General features: G+C 54.8%; 1 protein-coding gene across 7 annotated transcripts in view; it reads left to right on the top strand.

Moving 5' to 3' along the window:
• Positions 1-87: 87 nt before the first annotated feature.
• Positions 88-21,461, top strand: part of TEX264 (testis expressed 264, ER-phagy receptor) — a 34,142-nt gene continuing 12,768 nt past the window's right edge. The window contains exons 1-6 of one of the 7 annotated variants that reach the window (XM_084292535.1): positions 88-632; positions 4,370-4,540; positions 5,114-5,270; positions 12,329-12,382; positions 13,376-13,659; positions 16,513-16,734. In XM_084292535.1, coding sequence (XP_084148661.1) covers positions 5,204-5,270; positions 12,329-12,382; positions 13,376-13,659; positions 16,513-16,734 — 627 coding nt within the window. In that variant the 5' untranslated portion in view covers positions 88-632; positions 4,370-4,540; positions 5,114-5,203. Of the gene's footprint in view, positions 633-1,213; positions 1,350-4,369; positions 4,541-5,113; positions 5,271-11,853; positions 11,891-12,328; positions 12,548-13,375; positions 13,660-16,512; positions 16,735-21,461 lie in introns of those variants that run through there. The other 6 variants (XM_084292536.1, XM_084292537.1, XM_084292539.1 and 3 more) reach the window with 6 other exon arrangements.

Below are 21,461 nucleotides of genomic sequence, written 5' to 3' on the forward strand. Positions count from 1 at the left end.
GCCGGGAAGGGGCGCTATAAAAGCCCGGGTGCTATTTACGCCGCGCTAGGGCGGGTGGCGGTGGGTGGTGTGCGAGAAGGGGTTGTGTTGGTGCTCCTCTGAGGGGGGCTTAGGCCCGGAGCGGGTTAGGAGCTTAATTAGGAACTTAAATATCTTTTCTCTGCTGTTGTTGGGCTGCTGGTGGAGCTCGGCGCTGAGAGTGGCTCTGTGGTGGTTGTTGCTAGGCCAGGCAGGGGTGCTGTGGTTTCTGTAGGAGGCTTGGGTGTGAAGTGAGCGATGGGCTCCTGCCCCCTTTGTGCTCGGGGGGCTCCATCCTGCTGTGTCCCCCCAGGCTTCTTCAGCCGGCCGAGGTCCTGCTGAGGGGACCTTTGGGGGCAGCTCATGGCAGCCGTCAGCCCCTGACACCAACGAACTCCCTGTGGTGGTGGTGGGGCTGCTGCTGGTGTCTGGGGAGAGCTTCTTGCAGCCAGGCTCCCCCGAGGGGAGTGGGTGCTGTGAGCCTCGAACTGTGCCTCATGCTCCTTCCTTCTTCCTCTGGCTGAGTTTCCCCCTCAGCTACCTCTGCCTGGCCTTTCTGTGGACTGCTGCCTGGTGTCTGTTGGTGAAGGAACTGCTCGAACCTCCTCCAGTAGGTGAGGCTCTGGTGCTAGCGCCTTCTGGGAATTGAAAAATGATTGTTTTTTTACCAAGTTGAGCAAGAGTTAACGTTTAACATGGTGACAGCTTGTTTTAAGGCCTGCAGCTTGTTGCTGGTGCTTGGCTGGCAGTGACTGTGTGGGGCCTGGTTTGTGTGGGATGGTTTGTTCATTAAGGTGCCCACTACATGTCTACCTCTGACACCACAGGTACATCGAGACTGAAATCCATTTGTCTTAAGTCTGGGGGGAAATTACATATGTGGTTTGGACACCACCTCAGTGGGGCTCAAACAGCAACCCCTGTGTCACGTTCCTGTCTGCCATTTATTTTATTCTTACTCTCTGACCGAGGGCCTTGTGGCATGCTGTTTTTTTCCTGGTCCAGCAGGAAGTTTGGCCTCTGTTCTGGGCCTGGTTTACAGAATGCTGCCAGGTGCTGTGACTGCAGCATGTGTGTGCATAGAGCTGTATCTCCTTGCCCAAGGCAGAGCTCTTTGGATTTGGTTGGTTCTGTGGCTCCAGGTCAGGTTTTCACTGTTAAAGTGGGCTTGTGCTAATCAGAGTGCTTCAGGAGCTTGATAAGGGCAGAGCTGCCTCCTCCCTCGGAACGGTGAATAGCTTTTAACAGATTGAGAGCTCTGCTTGTAATGGAGATGATAGCCAACAAGCCCTGCTACTGGCTATGAGGATCCTTAATCTAGCTCCCTCTCTGTAAGTAAAATTTGTTTCCTTTTTCAACTTTTTTTTTTTGCCAATATTAGAGTTCATACGGGGCAGAAAAGGTTTCTTAGCTGACATCCAGGAACAGCTGATACATCTCAGAATATCTTTTGCAGAACACTTTTGCAATCAATTCCACTTATTGTAGTCAGGCAATCTCTCAAGTCTGTTTACAGCTACCAGAAGCAACAGAACTTGAGAGGAAGTAACAGAAAGCAGTAGCTGATCGGGGTTTTTCTTTGAGAACATATGGGTTGGAAGGGACCTTAAAGATCAATCAGTTTTGACCACCCAGCCATGGGTAGGGACACCAACCACTAGATCAGGGTGCTCAGGGCCCCATCCAGCCTGTCCTCAAACACCTCCAAGGATGGGGTATCTGCAGCTTCTCTGGGCAGCCTGTGCCAGTGCCTCATCACCTTCTGAGTGAAGAATTTCCTCCTAATCTCTAATCTAAATCTCCCCTCTCTTAGTTTAGAGCCATTCCCCCTTATCCTGTCATCTGAATGCACAAAAAGTCTCCCTCCACCTCTTTTACAAGCCCCCTTGAAGTACTGAAAAGCTGCAATGAGGTCACCCCAGAGCCTTCTCTTCAGGCTGAACAGCCCCAGCTCTCTCAGCCTTTTTTCACGGGAGAGGTGCTCCAGCCCTTTGATCAACTTTGTGGCCCTTCTCTGGACCTGCTCTAACAGCCCCACATCCTTCTTGTGCTGGGGGCCCCAGACCTGGCTGCAGGACTCCAAGTGGGGCCTCACAGGGGTGGAGTAGAGGGGGACAATCACCTCCCTCCACTGCTCCCTGGGTGCAGCCTTCAAGCCAATTCCTCACCTGCTGCATGGTCTGTCCATTAAGTCCATATCTCTCCAGTCTGGAGATCAGGATGCCGTGTGGGAGCACGTCAAAAGCCTTTACAGAAGTCCGAGTAGATATTGTTTAGCAAAAGTCCTTTCATAATGTACCCTGCTCAGATATTTTCTCTTGGCTAATTGTATTGTAGGCTGTTTTTAGATATCCTTCCCAGCTCCCAAACATGCTTACCAATATAACAATGCTGTCATAGCATTTTATTGCTTTAGGACTACTTAAACTTAGAAGTGTGAAGGTTGTGTGTGGTTTTATATATATATATATATATATAAACATACACGCAACAACTCTTCCATGCTGTTCTGGATGTTCAGCTCATCTGAAAGTCAAAAAACTCATCTGAACCCAGGCTGCTCAGATTCACGAAGAATGAAAGTTAGCAGGTCAAGCCACTCCAAACATTTTAAGTGCCCTCCCAGTTTCCTCATACGTGGCCTAGTTAAGCAAATGGGAACTCTCCCAGTGGTGCCAGTATTAAAAAAAAAAAAAAAAAAAAAAAGAAAAAAAGGAAAAAAGCTGAGTCAAACCAGGAGGTGATCTATTTCTTCCATGTAAGACCTTCTTCTTCCTCTCCCCCAATATGTGCAGCATTTAGGCCAAGTTCAGGCTTTAACAAATTTAGGTTGTGTACCTGTCCCACAGATACGGAAGCCAGAAGGCCAAGTCACTTGTCTGAAGTCCTAAAAGAAGCAGCCACTTCAAAGGCCGGTCCTTTAGCATCCTCCTTCCTGATGACTGCAGCAATTAACCTGCTTGTGCCTCTGGGGGGGTGTGCAGCTTGCAATGGATCTGCAGCATGGTGTGGGGCAGCACTGCTGTCACAGCAGCCCTAGCGATAGGGAGAGCTCCAGTGCAGGGGATTTCCAGAGAACAGGGAACTGCCCTTCCCTAGGCAGAGGAGCATCAAAACCCTCTGGTTTGCAGGAGAGGAGGTGGCAGAAGCTCCAAAAAGTTGCTAGCCCCTGGTCGAACATGGGGCTTTCAGACAGGCGTGGAGAAATGAATCCCGTGAGCTCAGCGCACTTGGTGTGGCACCAATGGGTTTGTGTGGGGTGTTGGTGCCTCGCTATTTCCCGGCCTGGGGAGCAGCCAGCTCCATGGCAGGAGTGCAGGAGGAGGAAACAGCCCTATTCCCACCGTGAGAAGCCCTGGTGCAGAAGCCCTCGAGGTGCTGAGGCATGCAGGCTGTCCAAGAACAGCGGAGCCAGCAGGACTCCTGCATACCCAGATGCAGCAAGTCCTCTTGCAAATCCTATGGTGAAGCAACCGGAACGAAATCATGGTGTTTGGTATTTCCTGTCCAATTTCAGGTGGGATCCTTCTGGCTTCTTCACAGGAAGCTGATTTATTACTTGAACCTGAAGGTTTATCTTGCGTCTGTACCAGGGAATGTCTATGCAGAAATCCATACCTCCCGGAGACCCCTGGCTGGTGCTTGGGCATGATGGTTTCTAACAGCAGTGAATTTTACAAGCTTGATCCTTGTTCTTGGCTTGAACCACCTTCCTTTCTCCTGCAGGCAGGGTACAAGCAGCTCCAGATGCAGCGCTGAAGCCCTTTCCTATATTTCCCTATCATATTCTTTTTGTTGCAAGTCATTTATTTTTCCACACAACCCTTTTAGCTCATGCCTCACTTGAAAGCTGCTTTGAATTTCAATTCACAATTATTCAGCTTTTTCCACACCTACATAGCACCTTTGCTTTAAGCTCGTACATGATGTTCTGCTGTCTTTAAGTGCACAGTAGCTGCTAGGGCAAGAAAATGCAATAAAAGCGAGCAAGTTTACCTTGTGGTATGTGTGAAGAGAGTTAATTGACTTAAAAACTCTATCAGAAAAACTATACAGGTTGACTAGGAGGCAACAAGTGACCAGTCAAATTCAGTTTATGCTCAAAGACCAAATTTATCCAGAACTTTGAGTTTTTAAACAGAGTGGGACAGACAAAAAGCAGGTAGAGGTGTTCAGTGGGATCCAGCAATAATGCCACTGGACAGAAATTTATAGTGCTTTGCGAAGTATCAGAATATAGAAAAGAGAAGAGAAGATTTCAAAGTTACAGGAAGGTATTTAAAATCAACTTTTTGTGCAATTTAGAAAAAGGTTATCTGACTGTTCTCTTTTTTTTTTTTTTCTCTTTTAGAAACGTTTGGAAGAGCTCTAATGAGTTGTACTATGAGAAAGTGCACCCTGCAAAAGCCACATCCCTGAAGGACCAGAGCAGGGCGCTTGGTATGTGCTGGGACATCAGGAAGGGAAAGGGCACGCTGACCATGCCCTGCTGCTGGCTGCGAGGCTCGCGCAAATTGAACGGGTGAGAACTGAAGCCTCAGCTGCACCCAGTGCACCAGGCTGGGGGTTCCTGGGTGTCTGTGTACCCCAGGGAAACTATCCTGGAGACATTCCTGCGTGCAAAAATGAGAGAGTGAATAATATTCTCTGCTGCAAGTGATGCTAGGACAGATTCTAGGCTGCTCTTGGTGCTGTCTGACAGAGGAGGGAGCTGTTAGCTTACCAGTGACCTGGCTGAGCAAGCAGATGCCCTCCTGGCCACTGGCTTAGCTCCTGAGCAGCCCACAGAGGGAAGATGTCAAATCAGACCTGAAGGAGGTGGGTGCTGGCCTGGATGCAGCTAAATGTCTTGCTTCAAGTGCCTGTCCGGTGTGGTTTGTGCGTCTGTACAGGGAAAATCCCCAATAACTGGTCTGCAGGGTCAATGGGAGCGGGGGGCCTGTGAAGCTGGTAGGAAGAGGAACATTTTGGCAGCAGGGTCTTGAACTCCGTTGTGAGAGAAAAGCTGGGCTAGACTGGCCTGAGGTTGACTCAGGCCAACAAGGATGGGTTTGAAGCGGGATCTCGATCTGACTCGATCTGCCTTTTCTCCCAGTGCAACTCATCGGCAGCCTTCCCACACCAGCCAGCAGCAGTGGTACGAAGCATGGCTTAATTATAACCCTGAAAGAAAAAGGATTTCTTCATGAGATGTTGCTTCACGGCTGCTGGTGGCAGAGCTCCGCACGAGCCGAGTCGTGCTGGTTTGGCAGGTAGGTGTGGTGGTGATGTGCACGCGTGGCTGGGCAGTGGGCTCTGAGTCAGAAGCTCCTGGTGACGTTGCTAAATTCAGTGTACCACAGAGGTCTTTTTCTGCTTCACACTGGAGCTGCTTTGATGCAGCCTTTCTACATTCAGAAATATGGCTCAGACCCAGCTCTTGTGAGTCACAGGTATTCATTCTTACTTGCCTTTTGCCAAAGCCTAACGAAAAAGTGCTGTCCATGTTATGTGTCTGTGGTCTGGTTTCCACCATGCTCATCTTCTGGCAGCAGTTAGGTGACAACAATTAAATATCAAGGCAGCCTGTCTTCCTAGCCGTGATACAGTGCTTTATTTCTCCCTCTGTGGGGATAGTTTGGATGTCAGATGACTTCTAGCTATGTAACCTGAGCCCCAGAAGGCAAAGGCAGGGGCTGAGAGAATGAAGAACTGCCCACTGTAGGAGAAGATCAGGTCTGAGACCATCTAAGGAACCTGAAGTCCATGGGACCTGATGAGATAGACCTGTAAGTCCTGAGGGAACTGGCAGATGTAGCTGCTAAGCCTCTCTCTGTCACACTTAAGAAGCTGTGGCAGTCTGGTGAAGTTCCCAGGGACTGGAAGAGGGGAAACACAATCCCCATTTTAAAAAGGGAGAAAAAGAAGACCCAGGGAACTACAGGCCAGTCTCACCTCTGTGCCCAGCAAGGTCATGGAGCAGATGCTCCTGGAAACTCTGCTGAGGTCCATGGAAAATAAGGAGGCGACTGGTGACGGCCAACAGGGCTTCACTAAGGGCAGATCGTGCCTGAAAAATCTGGTGGCTTTCTGCGATGGGGTTAGGGCATTCACGGGTAAGGGAAGAGCAGCTGATGTGGCCGACCTGGTCTTGTAGGAAGCATTTGATGCTGTCCCCCGTGATACCCTTGTCTCTGAACTGGAGAGGTGCGGATTTGATGGATGGACCAGTCAGCGGGTAATGTGGTCAGCACACTGGAGGGAAGGGATGGGGATGTCATCCAGAGGGACCTGGATAGGCTCAAGAGGTGGGCCTGGGTGAAACTCATTAGGTTCTGCAAGGCCAAGTGCAAGGTCCTGCACCTGGGCTGGGGCAGTGCCGAACACAAACACAGGCTGGGTGATGAAACAGAGAGCAGCCTTGGAGAGAGAAGGATTTATGAAGGCAGGCTGAGAGAGCTGGGGCTGTTCAGCCTGGAGAATGGAAAGCCCTGGGGAGACCTGACAGTGGCCTTCCAGTGCCTAAAGGGGGCTGCAGGAAAGCTGGGGAGGCACTTTGTCAGGGAGTGCAGTGATAGGATAAGGGTAATGGCTTCCAACTAAAAGAGGAGAGATTTAGATGAGACAAGTGAGGAAGTAATACCAAATGCCATATGAACCAATCTTTTTTCTCAGCTCAGAATCATCCAGGTTGGAAGAGACCTCCAAGATCACAGAGTCCAGCCTCTGACCTGACACTAACAAATCCTGTTCAACTTTCCCCAGGGTACTGGTTCTAGAAATCAGCAGTCTTGCCTTCACCTTCGTAGGTGCACCAGCTTCTGAGATGGTTTGAGTTGATGATAAATCTTGTATGCCTTGTACAGCAGTGACTGATTCACATCAGCTCACTTGATCACTTATTTCCAGGGAAGTACCACGTCAATTTGCCAGCATTCTGTCCCTGACACAATAAAATGCTTGTGAATTCAAAGCTTTTGGAACTCAGAATGGAATTTTCCTCTAAAATTGTGCATGTTGAAATATGGGAATCGTAAAGAGAGAATTGCTAGACTATTTGATATGAGAAGAGTTTAAAATTAATCACTCAGTTCAAACAGAAAACTTTATTTTGGGCAACTCAGTTCAGACTAATGTATAGTTGCATAAAAAGTTCCCTGAGAAAAATTGAGGCATAAATTTGGCATTTTATCACTCAATTTCATGCTGAGTTTCCTAGAAGAATATTTCAGTTTCAGTAAGTAAGAGGACTGTATCTATCTGGAAAAATACCTTTTTCAGTTAAAGACTTAATGCAATCCTTTCATGTTCTCTTTAAAAAATATATATATGGACAAGAAGCAGAAGATGCAGGAGCAAATACTGCAAAGACAAAAGACTTGCCCTCTTGTATAGTGGGAGAAAAGGTCTTGTAGCTAAATGGGGAAAAAACCTTGCTTCCAGCTTTCTGAGTTTTGGAATAAGTCTCTGTGGGATGTGTGTTACTGGGCCTCCCCAGCCTCTGCACAATGTTGTATTTCTTCACAAAAATAGGTCTGGTACTGAAGTAAACGGATAAAAATGTGGGAGAAGTACTTGGGGCGAGGGGGTGCTAACTGGATGCCATCCTTCTGGTGAATGGCTCTGGGTTAACTGCTGCCACCAGGCACCTCAGCCATGTCAGCGTGTACAAGCCTGTGTTCCAGGGCTGAAGACCCTGTGCAGTGATATTCATCAGTGTCTTTGAGGCTCACATCGGTCATGTGTAGGTACAGTGTCCCTAGAGTTGTCCCCAGAGGTGGCAAGCCATCATTCCACAGCCACTGAGTAATCTGCCATCTCTCCTCTGAACGCCTGGCTGTGAGCACCTCTGCAGCCCCCCTGGGAGCAGCTCTGACCTAAGCAAGGCAGAGCCCACCCAAATTGAACTTGGATTTTTCAGGAAAGCTTGAGAGAGTCCTTGGGGATTTTCAGTTTTCTGTTCTCAGCCACAAATTCAGCTTTAGACTGACCCCTGAGGGGCAGTAAGGACCAGTGAAATCTCAGAATGGCCTCATAAAACTTCTTGAGAAACTGTTTTACCTGCCAATGTCAAGGCAAAGCACTGGGCAACTTTGAGCCAAAATAAAACTTTATTTGGAAATTCACCTCGCCTCAATTTCTGACTTTGCAGATGAGAGTGGCAGTTTCTGAATGATATCCTGGTCAGAAAATCTGACTACTGTCAGCAGAAAATGTGCATCAGCAGTTTATGTACTTTCTGCCAGATTGGTCCCTTATGACTGGGCTTTTTTGCACTGAAGTGTCACAAAATATTCATGACATGTTACACGTTTGTCCTCCACTGCTTCTCCTGTCTTTTCTCTGGGCTGGATCTCAGTCCTTACCCTTTTCCAGCTTTCTCTATTGAGACTGCAACAAACCCCAGCAATTCTGAGCAATCACTTACACAGCAGGTATATTTTTTTTCTCTAAGAGTCACCAAAATGGGTGGAATTCTTTCCATTTTCCTCAGATATTTGAGCCTGAGTTTGTTGTTTAGATTCCTAGTGCAGGAAAGGCAGAGACAAAACTGAGGCATGGTTTACCTTAGCCTTAAAAATATGTCTGGAGATGCCTCTGACTGAATAGGCATCAATACAGCAACACTGTAACCTACACGGGTGTGAATATAATATTATTGTATTCACATGTGTGAATATAATATTATAATACAAGGGTGTGATTAATCAGGAACTCTCGATGTCCACTTGGAAGAGTTCCCACTCCTCAGGTTCATAGCAGAACCCTGCGGGTGTTCTTTAGCCAGAAGAGGCTCCTGAATTATTTTTTTTTTCAGGAGAGTTTTTTGCCAGGAGGGAGATGAAAATCTTTAAAATGTCTGTCAACCTTAAGTTTGGAATTGCTATTGTAGTGTAATTCTTCACACAGCTGACAGAGAGCTTTTTAAAAGCACTATTTACATGCGTGTAGTAATACCAGGACCACTACCTGCTTGTAAGAGCTTCATTTTCAAGTTTTGAAGTTAGCAATTGAGGTTGAGACAGGTGTACCTGTTCGTTGTTCCTTCAATCGCTCTTGTAAAGCTGAACAAGAAATGCTGACAGACTGGAGCAAGTTTGTGCTTTCCGTCTTCTGTCTAGATGGAAAATGGAGGAATATTCTGGGTAACGTGTCATGTTTTCAGAAAGAAAAAAATCTAAACCTAAATTTCACGTAGAAGAAAGTGGGTTAAAAAAAAAGAAGGCAGAAAAGCCTAGTTTGTATACTTGTATTCATTTGTAGCTCAAAGACAATATAAGATTGTACTCAGGGTGAAGAAGGAAGTACACAATTGGTGCTGAGATGTTGAAAGTTGAAGGCATGCCCCGGGAGGAGAAATTTAGAGAATATTTCAATGCAAATGGCCCTACAAAATACATTTCCACCAGGAGAAGGTGCGCATAAACCCATTCTTCATGTGCCTGTGTGATACAGGACACAGCAGGAGGCACAAACATTGAGAGTGCAGAATTGAGAATTGTTTTTGAGGGAGTTCGATGCTGGATAATACATCCCTCCAAACTTGCAAGTGATCTACGTAGAAAATCAAAGCCACGTCCAAATGCGGTTGCTGACCGATTGATTGCTCCCCCAGTAGCCACCAGGGGAGATGTGACATCTAAAAGAAAGAGAAGAAAACTCTGTCATGATTTGTTAAGTAAAACAATGTCTTAGTTTCTCAGTAAGTAGCTGGCAGTCAGAGGTGCGACATCCTGATCTGCATTGATAGCAAAAGGAGGAGCTCATGGGCTAGAGCCTGCAACTGGTTTTCTTCAATAACTTCCCGCAGGTTGGCTTTTAGCATCCGTGGAAATTCCCCGTGACAGAAGTCAGGATTAAGACCAAGGGCCTAGCAAAACGCCTGGAGTAATATGTCTAATTCTAGGCATTCCCACTCCAAAATACTTAGTCAAAATGGAGTAGGTGTAGAAAAAGGGAATGGGGACTGATTTGTATGAATGGTTTTCTCTTTTATTTATCCCAGCAAAATGAAAGCCACAATGAGGTGTTTCCCCTTGCAGTATTTTAAATAATTAAACTCACCAGATAATGAAGTATAAACGTGCGTAAAGGTTTAGTTTTGAACCAATGCATTGGTTCGAAATAAAAGTGGGTTGGGAACATCCTACTGACCCCCATCTGACCGAAGGATTTGGAAAAGCTATTTTCAGGAGCAAGGAGCCTGGTTACGTAAAGGTTATAAAATGGGAAATTGATTGAGAAATCTTAGGGTGCCGTGCATCGGACCAAAAAGGACTGGTCTCTGAACAGACAATTCCTCCTGGTCTTGCTGCTGGAAGTTTCTGCTGCTCAGGATGCTGCACAGGCCTTGCTTTGGTGAGGGGATCCTACCCTGTTCAGGTTCATGTGGATCTGAACACTGCAGCAGTTTGGTTGCAAATCCTGGAAGTTTGGGGGCAGCCGGGTCATGTTAGGGACAGTGACACCGCGTCCCTGGGTTGCTCTGAGGAACATTGCTTTGGGGCTCAGAAAGTTCAGCCTCTGCAGGCAGCCTCCCCGCCGCTGGGTGGGTGCTTTCCGTGCGTCTGCGCTGCCCTCCTTGCAGCCATCCTTGTCTGAAGGGACCAAGTGCTGGTCTCTGCTTATCAGTGCTGGTGTGGAGCTGCTGTATTGCAGGAGGCCAGGGAGGAGTTTGGATAGAGTCCTGCTGTTTTGGAAATTCCCTGGAGCTGCAACTTGTCCCGACCTCTTGCCTGCCCCTCTAGGGTGGGTTTTTCCATGCTGTTCGAGCTGTTTTTCACCACATGCCCAAGGCAGTAAGCATCCTTTCCAGGTACATTTGCTTACATTGCGTGTCAAGTGCACTCCAGCAGGCCCAGCTCACCTTCCCCTAGCAGAAAAAGACACAACGGAGGGGCAGGATGGATGCTCAGCTATGCTTGAACTCGATCCATCCACACTGATGATCCTGAAGGCCTTTTCCAGCCTAAACGGTTCCGTGACCCTGATGGGATATAGATGGGAGGGTGGGAGCAGGGGACGGGGAGCCAGGGAGGGAAAGCCAGGATCTGGGCCACAGCTTGGGCAGGAGTCCTCCAGTGGGGGTTGTGAGGGCGGTGCTGAGGCTGTGTGGAGCCCTGTGTGGCTCAGGGGTGACCTTATCGCTCTCTACAGGTACCTTAAAGGAGGCTGTAGCGAGGTGGGGGTTGGTCTGTTCTCCCACGTGCCTGGTGACAGGACGAGGGGGAATGGGCTAAAGTTGTGCCAGGGGAGTTTTAGGTTGGATGTTAGGAAGAACTTCTTCACTGAAAGGGTTGTGAGGCATTGGAACAGGCTGCCCAGGGAAGTGGTGGAGTCACCATCCCTGGAGGTCTTCAAAAGACGTTTAGATGTAGAGCTTAGGGATATGGTTTAGTGGAGGGCTGTTAGCGTTAGGTCAGAGGTTGGACTCGATGATCTTGAGGTCTCTTCCAACCTAGAAATTCTGTGATTCTGTGATTTGGGGCACATGCGGGGCATCACTGCTGGGCTGGAGCCAGGGCCCCTCCACGCGATGAAGGAGGTGAACCCCAGGCTCACAGAACACCATGCGCTGGGAGGGAGCCGCTGGGCTACGGAGTCCAGCTCCTGACCCCACACAGGACCACCACAGAGCTCCCCACAGGACCTCCAACCCTCACCCCGGAGAGCTGCGAGCGCTGCCTCAGCCCCCTTGAACCTGCAGCTCGGCGCCACTGCCTCAGGGACCCCTTTGGGCGCCGCTCTTGCCCTCACCCCGCGTCCCCCCGTCCCTCAGCGCCATCCCCGGGCTCCCGTCCCCTCAGCGCCTCGCCCAGCCCCTGCCGCTTGCCGGAAGCCCCTCCCGGGTGCGGGGCGGGGCGGGCCGCAGCGGGGAGCTCGCCCGGCCGAGGTGGGTGCCCGGGGGTGGAGGAAGGGGGACGGGGACAGCGGTGGCGGTGCCACCCGGGGGCCGCCCGGGGCCGGCGGCGAGCTCCGGCTGCGGCGCTTCCCGGTGCGGGGCCGGCTCCGGGAGGCCGGGCCGGTGGCTGCGGGCTGGGCCCAGCCGGGCTGAGCCGAGCCGGCTCCTCTCCCTCCGGGCTGGTGGCTGCCGTGGGGGGGTCCCCGTGAAGCCGGAGCCGTGGTGGGACCGGGTCTTGCCCCCTCCGAGCTGCCCCGTGCCCGGCTCCTGCCCCCCCGGCCCCCGGGGCTCCTCTCCCCGTGCCCGGGCCCGCAGCGCCGTGGCCCTGCTGTGAGGGGACTTTGTGCCGGCAGAGCTGGTGGCTGGGGCTGTGCGGAGCCCGGAGGAAGTGCTGACATCGATTATTTTTATTTTTTTCCTGTTTTGCAGACGCGGGGGGACGAGGCCGCGCGCTGCCGCCGGGCTCAGCGCCCCGCAGCCCAGGTGAGCGGGGTCGGGGCTCCAGCCCCGTTTCCCCCCCCCCCCCTCCCGGGGCCACCCGTGCCCCTAACCGGGATGTGGCTTTTGGTGCCTGGTAAAGCCCAGCCTGCTGTGACCGAGGTGAAAAGCTTGTTTTGGACTGAGCGTGTTTATCGGGCAGAGCTCAAGGTGAAGCGCTTGTTTGCGGTCTGGGTTTGGAGCCTAGCTCCTCATAGCAGTCCCCCAGGACCGTCGTGCACAGCCTCTGTCACCAGCGCTGGGTTTCAGGGGAGAGCGAAGCACAAACAGCTCCAAACAGCTCCCGCCTGCTGGGCCCCATCACGGCTCCCTTGTGCTGCGGGCAGGACCTTTGGGGAGCTGCTCCCCCAGCTGCTGTGCCACGCAGGCAAGCGCGAGGGAAGAAAGATGCCAAACAAAATGGGAAGCCTTGGCTAGGGTGTTAAAAACTTCTGGGTGGAAAAAAGCCATCCCAGCTGTTGGGGATGCTTCTCTAGCTGGGTCTTGTTCTCCTCCTGAGCCTCCCTGTGCACCTGGATCCCCGCACATGGGGCTGAGCTCTGAAGCAGCTCCTTGCTCAGCCCCTTGAGGGCCTGGGCTCGAGGTTTTTTGTCAGTGGGGCTGCCTTGGCCACGATGCAGGGTCTGGTGTGTGTAAGCAATAAATTACTTGATTAAGGACCCGTAATCTTTAGCATAGTGTTGTACATCTGCTCGTGGTCTGTGCAGTGACAGGGGCTCGCTAGATTGCTTGCGATCTCCCTTGGGTGTGAGGCTGGAGGCGAGCAGCTTCGCTGGTTCCTGGGCAATGGGGCTGGCGCCTCTCTGTCCCCACCCCTATAAACACAGAAATCCTGGGAGGCACCAAAGCAATATAATTGGTGTCTGGTGACCAAGCGGGAGCAGGTGAGCACGACCGGGGATCTTTCTGCTGAATGCTTTGTCCAAGCGCAAGCTTAACTCCCGCGCTCTTCCCTCTCTTCTCGCCGCTGTCGTGCAGGACCTATGAAGCACCAGGTGTCCATCATGTCCGACTGGGTGCTCCTCGGGCTGATCGCGGTGCTGGTCGTGCTGCTGCTGCTGACCGTCTTCGGCTTCGCTGTCTACTCGGGGCTCTTCACAGAGGTGGTGGTGAGCGCCGGCTCGCCGCCCATCGGCAGCATCACACTGGCCTACAAGTTCAGAGTGGGTCCCTATGGCGAATCGGGGCAGCTCTTCACAGACGGCTGCAGCATCTCGTCGAAGCTCTGCTCCATCGGCGTCTACTACGACAATCCACACACGGTAAGCTTCTGCCTGCACGGGTCTGCAGCTCGGGCACCTCCCTGGTGCCGCCTCGGGCACTTGCAGCTCACCCTCCTTCGGTGAGTGCTGGGGCTCGTGAGGTCTCCAGGTCTGCGAGGGGCAATCTGAAGGCAGGTGGTGTCTTGGATACCCCTCGCTGGAAGGAACGGGCAAAGCAAAGCTCTGGTGGCTCCTGCTGAGCAAGTTGTACCCCTGCTTTGGTTACGGGGCAGAGCCCAGTGCCTGTGGTCCCATGGCGATGTGTTCCCCGATGGACCTGCCAGCAGGCAGTACAGCCAAGGCTCCTTCTGCTCTGTGGCTCCAGGCAGCTGGTGTCTTCAGCTTGCTGTGTCCCCATCCATGCTCCTCCTCCTGTTTCTGCCGTTCCCTGGTGTTTCCAAGCTCCCCGTAGTCGTTTCATCCCTTGACAGTTGTTACCGAAACCTCAGCAGGCGAGTGCTGAGGGCTCCTGGCTGATGAAACAGGGGCTCCACAGCCTGCTTCAGGTGGGGAGGCGAGCAGCAAACACGTGCTACTGGTGAGAGCTCAGTGCTCTGGAGACACAGAGAGTGACAGCAGCATCATAACTTGCTGGGGGACGAGTGACGTGGCTGCTGGCTCTGGGTGGCACCGGGGCCTCCAGATAGCAGTGTGCAGGCACCGGCCTCTGTGGACAGCCTGGCTCTCCAGTAATTCTGCAGTAGCTGGTGTGACCTTGGGAGAATGCTGCAAGGGAGGAGTGCCAGGAGGGGCCTGTGGCCCTGCACATGTGTTTGGGTGCTTGTGCTGGGGCTCGGAGGGGGCACAGCGGCTGGGCCAAGAGCTCTGGCTCCGTGCTGCTGCACCGCAGGGTGTTGGAGTGCCTGGCCCTGCTTTGGGAGCCCTCCTGGGCTGGGTAGTGCCCGCCTCTGCTTTCTTGCTCCCAAAGGTTGGACCTGCTTAGATGCTCGTCCATGAAAATGTGGCTTGGAGGGGCCTTATCTTGGCAGGTGAAGCAGCTGCAGCTGTTGGAAGGGAGCAGAGCCGTGCTTGGCACTGTCCCACCCCAGGGACGTGGTGTAGATGCATCTGTTCCTGCCCTGCTGATGGTTTCTCCTCCCAGGAGAGATGCTCCAGTGCCTTCAGCATCTTTGTGACCCTTCCTTGGGCTCTCTCCAGTCTGTTTGTGGTTCTCTCACCCTGGGGAGCCCAGAACTGGACCCAGCTCTCCAGGCGTGGCCTCACCAGCACTGAGCAGAGGGGCAGGATCACCTTGATGAGCTGGCAACGCTCCTAATGCAGCCCAGGACACCGCTGGCCACCCTTGCCATCAGGGCACAAGCCTGGCTCATGCTCACATTGGTGTCCACCAGCCCCCCCAGGTCCTTTCCTGCTGGGTCTCCTCCCAGCTGGCTGCTCCCCAGCACGTGCTGGGGCCTGGGGTTGCTCCTGCAGCCTGCCCAGGTCCCCCTGGAGGGCAGCAGCACCCTCCTGGCCTTGCGGGTGGTGACCTGGCCCCAAAAGCAGACCCGAGGGCAGGAGGCAGCAGAGGTGCCCCGTGTGTCCCGCAGCATCCCTGGCTGTGCCCCCCTGGGTGTCCACGTGGTGGCTTGGAGTGCTGCAGAACCCCTGCCAGCGCGGTTTGATGCGTCTTAATGGACGAGATTAATATTAATATCCCTTTTTTTTTTTTTTTTTTTTTCAATATTTAGCAGCCCAAAGGGCTTCTCCCACCTCTGGCAGGGACAAAAATAGCTCCTCAGCAGGGCCGGGATGTGGCGGGCGGGTGGGCAGGCGGCTTCTCTGCTCCAGCCATGCACTTCTGAAGCTCGGGGTGCATGCTGAGGCCTCTCGCCTGCTGGGGCTTGATGGCCAAGGCTGAAATGCTCCTGGTGCAGGAGGGGCTTTGCTCCCACCGTTCAGTGTCTGCAGGGTGAGGCAGATGAACGTTTGCCGTTGACCACGTTCCTGTCTCCTTATGGATGCCACCCCCGGCCTCATCTCCTGTGCAGCTCAGCAGAGCAAAAGTTGCTGTCTTGTGGGGCTGACTCTCCTCGATTCAGCCGGGTCTTCCCCTGGGGATCTTTTTCCCTGGGCTTCCGCTCTCTTTGGGACAAATCACGCCCTCTCCTGCCCCAGCACCGCGGCGCTCAGCAGAGCCCGTTTGCAGCTCTCTCTTGCAGCACACGAGGGCAAGAGCGAGCTGTCTCGCCCGCAGACGGATGCTGCTGCTCCTGGCGGCCTGCTCTCTTCCTTCATCTTTGCCTCTGCTCACATTTCCTCTCCGGAGCTTCGGCACGGGTGGAGTTGGAGGCACGACTGGGGAGCCTCCTCTGGGAACTGAGACCCTTGTGGGGCTGGAGCGGGGCCGTGGTGACGCTCTGCCCTCGCTGGTACCCTCCCTCTGCCTCTGTCTCCCCGCGAGAGCCTCACAATGCAGGTTCCCCAGCCTGTCTGTCTGTCTTGCTGCTGCTTTCGGGCGTCCTGGTGGCTCCCGGTGAGTTCTGCCACCTTACACAGCGTGAGTTTGGAGGCTTAAGTCCTCCAGCTCTCCCTGGCCGAAGGCAGCCAGGTGTCAGCCACTCCTGGTTGCTGGCCACCCTGCCTTCTGTCCACCCAGCAGGCTGGAGAGCTTCAGGGGGCAATTGCCAGGCTCTCCTGTTCCCAGCATGTTCCTGCAGCGGGCCACAGCCAAACGTGCACCTGAGCTGTGGTTTCCCTGCCCCTGAAGCAGGGCACTGTACTGAGGGGGCACCGTGGGGGTGGTCAGGAGAGATTTTTTCTGCGTGGAACAGCTTCGGTCGTGGTTGGGAGCGGGCACCTGCTTGCTGGGAGGCTCGGCTGGCGTTCAGCTGCTCTCTCCCCCTTGGCCAGGTCTCCCCGGAGAAGTGTCGCTTTGCTATCGGCCGAATCCTGAGCGAGGGAGACGCGAAGCCGACGGAGGAGCAGATCCGGCAGTTCCAGAAGTACGGCTTCAAGATCTTCTCCTTCCCCACTCCCAGCCACGTGGTCATGGCGAGCTTCCCGTTCACCACGCCGCTGTCCATCCATCTCGCCGTCAACCGCGTCCACCCCGCCCTCGACACCTACATCAAGGTAAGCGGCGTGCAGGGGACCCCCAGAAGCTGCCAGCATCCTGCCAGCAGCTGATGGGGCTGCTCTGAACCATCATCTCCTGCTGGCCTTCCCTTGGGCGATGCCGTTAAGATCTCCTTGTGCCATCTGTCAGGTTGTCCCCCAGCGGGGTGGCCTCCTGGTCACTCCTTGTCTGCTCTGCCCTTGTGTTTAAAGCAGATTCTCCTCTGCTGACTTGCTGCTCTGCTCCAGAGCACGGAGCTGTCTGGTTTTCCATGAAGTTCTGCCTTGTTGCTAGGACCTGGCAGGCCGTGCCCCTTCAGTGCCGCGTGTTATGCCATGAAACTTCTCTCTTTAAGCTGCCAGCCTCGCCTGTACGGCGAGGAGGGAGAAGTTAACAGCTTTCTGGCCCTCACGAGACCCGTTTCCAAGCAGACCGCTGAAATCGGAGGCCGTTGGCCCTGAAGACACGTGGCTGCCCTGGGTGCCACCACCTCTGGCAGCTCGCCGTGCTGCAGAGCCCATCTCTGGGGGCCCACAGGCAGCTGCCTCCTGCTTCGGGGCCTCCTGAAGCCCCCTCTGCTGGCTCGCTCCTGGGGCAGGGTGCTGGGGAGGGGACGGTGTTCAGCTCGTGGCTTCTCTGCCTGCCGAGTTGCGCCGCTTTCGTTCGTTCGTTCGTGTGGAAGCGCACTATTTATAAACTTGCTTTTCCTGGCGAAACTCCCAGCCCTGTGGGGGAGCCGTGCGAATCTCCCAGCCTGCGCCGTGCTGCGGGCGCGCTGCCTGGGTGCCAGCCCCCGGGCTGCAGCGGGCCGGGGGCTGCCCGGGAGGTGCCCAAACCCCAGCCGTGGGTGCAGCTGGCCCTGCCCCGAAGGTGTGTGCCGCTGGAGGTGGGGTTGTTACGGCCAAAAAGGGTCCTTCTGGGAGCACCTGGCAGCTTCTAAGGAGGACGCCCGCTTTTGGAATAAAATAATCCCTTGGAATCCTACGCAGCATCCAGAGCAGTGCTCAAAAAGGAGGGGATGCGTCCTGAGCTCTGTCTTTCCCTTTGTACAGGGCAGGCAAAGTGCTCTTGGGTGAACCTACCTCTGTCACTGACCCTGCTGGGTTTGCAGGAGGTGTTCAGCCATGCAGGGAGCAGAGCTTTGGTCAGCCCTGGCGAGTTTTGGGGTGCGCCCGGAGGAACCCAAAACCCAGCGCTGTGGCACTGGCGTTGTACCACGCTGGCCAGGACCTGTGTCTCCTGTAAAACCCTGCTCCTGCACCTCCCAACCTAGGGACAGGGAAGGCGAAAAAGGGGGGGGGGGAACTTTGATGGAAACGGGCGACCTGTGCCCAATTTGTGGTGGGAATGGGGGTTGCCATGGAGACGGCTGCTCCAAATAGCATCCTCCATCCCACCCCCGGCTGCCCGCTTCCCTCGAGCAACCCCAGACGAGACGGAGCTGCCTCGTTTATTTGTTTATTTATTTATTTGCTTGGTGCTGCGCCTGCTTGCTGCTGGTGCTGAGAGATGGGGGTCAGGCATGGGGCGCGGGGTTCCCCACGTCCCTGACAGGGGAAGAGGGTGTGAAGGGGGACAGGGTGATGGGGCTGGTTCAAGGGGAGTCAGCAGGAGTTGGAGCGGAGGGAGGAGGTGTGGAGCAGCAGGGGAAGGGTGCAAAGAGGGCTCTGGGGTGGCAGAGAAAGGGGCAAGGGGCTGGGAAGGGATTCGTGGTGCTGTGCCGGGGTAAAGGTGCCGGGTTTTTTTTTGCCTGGGGATCTCAGGAGAGGGCAGGCGAGCGGTGTTGCTGCCCGGGGGGCTGGCTGGCAGCACCTCGCTGCCAGGAGCTGCGTTCGGAGAAGCCCCAGAGACCTCGCTGGCTTGTTTTGCAAGTGCAGGTTATTTAAGGGATAGGCTGGGCTTGTTTAGCGGCCCTCCTGAGTGCTGTTTTCCAAACAGCTCCTGCCAAAGCCTCTCCCTGCTGCCAGCAGGGCTGCGCGGCGCTGTGCGGGGCGGTGTTCCTGCACCTCCTGGCTCCCTGCTTGGCTTCGCCACCTCGCTGCCTCCCCCCTGCTTTCCAGCAGCCTCCAGCTGGCCCAGCCTGGCTGCCTGCGCGTGCCCCGTGCCAGCCTCGGGGTGCCAGCACGCTGGGCTCCCTGCCCTGATTTTGGGGAGGTGGCAGCGGCTGCTCCCAGGTACCCCCGGCAGCTTGGGGACAGCGCCAGGGAGCCCCTGCGGAGTCGTTCCCCCGGGGTGACCGTCCTCAGTGGCTCGGAGAGCTGCTCATTAAGCCGTGACATCCTGCCATTTCCAGCAGCGTTTATTCTGGCTCGGGTTTAATTAGCTCTCTGCGGCAGGCTGCGGGCACGTGCGCCGCTCCAGCGAGCCCCACGCAGCGGGCAGGCTGGTGTCGCCCGTCCCCGGAGCCCCGCAGGCAGCTGGAGAGGCAGGGAGTTGCTTCTCCGGGTGTCCTCTGGGGCTTGCAGCCTCAGTGCCACCCCTCCCGGACAGCTGGGACCCCCTGCAGGGTGGGAGCTGGCCTCTTTTCGTGGGATTTTGGGGTGGCTGGCGGAGGTTGTGCGCTCCGCAGCAGAGGAGGAGAGCGTGCAGGTGGGGGGTAGTGAAGGAGGAGTGCTGTCACCATCCCGGCTGTTCCCTGGGTGCTAGCAGCGCCGCAGCACGAGCTGGCAGAGGCCCTGTAGGACCACAGAGCTCCTGCCTCATCCGCAGGGCACCACAGGGTGCTTTCCGAGGCAGGGTGCTCCCTAGTCCCCATGCCACGTATTGCTCTTGCTGCTGGAAAGCCTCAGCTCTTCTCTCTGCTCTCAATGTGCCTTGCTCCTGCTCCTGGTCAGGGAAATTCCTCATTCCTTCACCTGCCAGCTTGCAGCGCCTGTTAGCTGAGCTTTGTTCCCCTTGCCGGCTGTGATCGGTCAGGATGCAGTCACTTCTTGCCTTCCACTTTGATGAAGTGACTACAGAGAGCTAAAGTCCATCGCTGACACATTGTCCAACCCCTTCGTAATTCCCAAGTCCCTTTTTTGACGTGTTCCCAGCTTGGGAACCTCTCTGACATGCCCCTAGCAGAAGCGGATGCTTTGTTTCAGCCACGGTCTCGTTGCTGTAGGATGCTGCTCCGTGCATGGCACATCCTCTGCTTGTTCCCCTGCCTGCTGTCCCCTCCCCAGCGAGCCACATCACATCCCAGGCAGAGCGGTGCCATTTCTGGACCTCCTGGGCACAGCTGCTCCTGTCCCAGCAGCAGCACCGAGGACTCCTCTCCTCTCAGGGGTGACTGCGGGGTCCCTCTCCCGGTCCAACGGGCCCCAGCATCCCGAATGGGCCCTGAGGGTGTCTGTGTCTGCAGGGGACCAGGAGCCTTCGTGGGGTCCTTCCTGCAGGCAGCTCCTGGTGCTAGGAGGTGGCGTGGCTACGTGTGCACCTCGTGCTTCTCATTTTGCTTCCCTTACCCCCATTGCTACAGCTTCTGTCCTTCAGCTCTGTCAGTCACATTTCTCCTGGCTGAAAGGATCGTCTTCAGCGACGAATTCCCATCCCAGACCTCCCTTGCTGCTCTCTGGCAGCTCCTTTGGCCTCCTTTGAGCTTGGGCAGCCCCAAGCTGGAGGCGAAGCCCTTTGCTGAGCCGAGAGCGCTCGGAGTTGCACATCTATCTCTCCAGGGAGGATGAGGAGCGGGATATCTTTATCCAGAACTTACCACCAGCAAGCTGAGACTCGCAGCCCTCTCCGTCTCATCCCCTGGGCCCCGCAGGACTCTTCAGCTGACCGCCTCCCTCCTTGCACCTGGGAGCTCTCTCACATTGCTTGCAACCCGGCCTGGCTTCGCGTGAGAGCGGTTTCTTTTTTTATTTATTTTTTTAATTCTGTATTTTGACCTCGTCCCCGTGATCCAGCCCTGGGTGGAGAATCGGAGGTGAGCTGTGTCCTTACAGCCCGCTCTTCGCCCCGCCGGTGGCAGCCAGCAGCAGGGCTGGCAAAGGTGGGAAAGAGCCAGGACCTTCTTCTCCTGCACCCTGCCCACGTTTCCCTCTTGGAAATAAAACCCACCTGAGATGCTGCTGCCACAGCGAAGGCTGCGATGTAAGCAGATGAGATTTGGGCTTATTTTAGGGGAAGACAATTTTAAGGACAGGGTCTGCAGGTCTTCTCACCCATCCTCTCCACCCTGTCCTGCTCTCAGCGGCAGGCACCGGGGGTGCCTTGTGTGTGTGTAGCTCCTCCTGGGGTTTTTCTCCTGTGTGCTCTGGCAGCCGGGGCCGGGCACGGCGCTGCTGCAGCCCCCAGCCCTGCGTGGGCCCCCCCTGCCCTGCCCGCGGGTGCCGGTGCCCGTTTCCTCGCCTGCTGACAGCTGGCTTCTCGTGGCCGCTCGCTGCTAGCTGGCACCCCCCAGCTGCGTGTCACATCACATCGCTTCACGCACTCACAGCGGCTCCCATTTATTCAATATTTTTAGCAACCCAGCCTCCCCGGGAAGTTTTCATCCTGCGAGCACGAGCGGCGCTGAGGTGGGCAGCGGGGAGAAGGAAGCCCGAGGAGTGGCACACACGGGGAGAGAGAGGGCTTCTCTGGGGATTCTCCGAATCCTTACCCTCCGTGTCCTCCCCTGGCATCTGAGGGCTCTGTGCTGCAGCCTCCCACGCCTGAGCCGTGCTGCCCACCCCAGGACAGCCCGAGGACCTGGCTCTGGGCTTTCTGCGGGTGGAGAGCTGCGGGGCTGCGCTGTGTCAGCTCGGGTGGAGAGCCC

The sequence above is a fragment of the Netta rufina genome (genome assembly GCF_964035555.1).
Source record: "Netta rufina genome assembly, chromosome: 10".
NCBI lineage: Eukaryota > Metazoa > Chordata > Aves > Anseriformes > Anatidae > Netta > Netta rufina.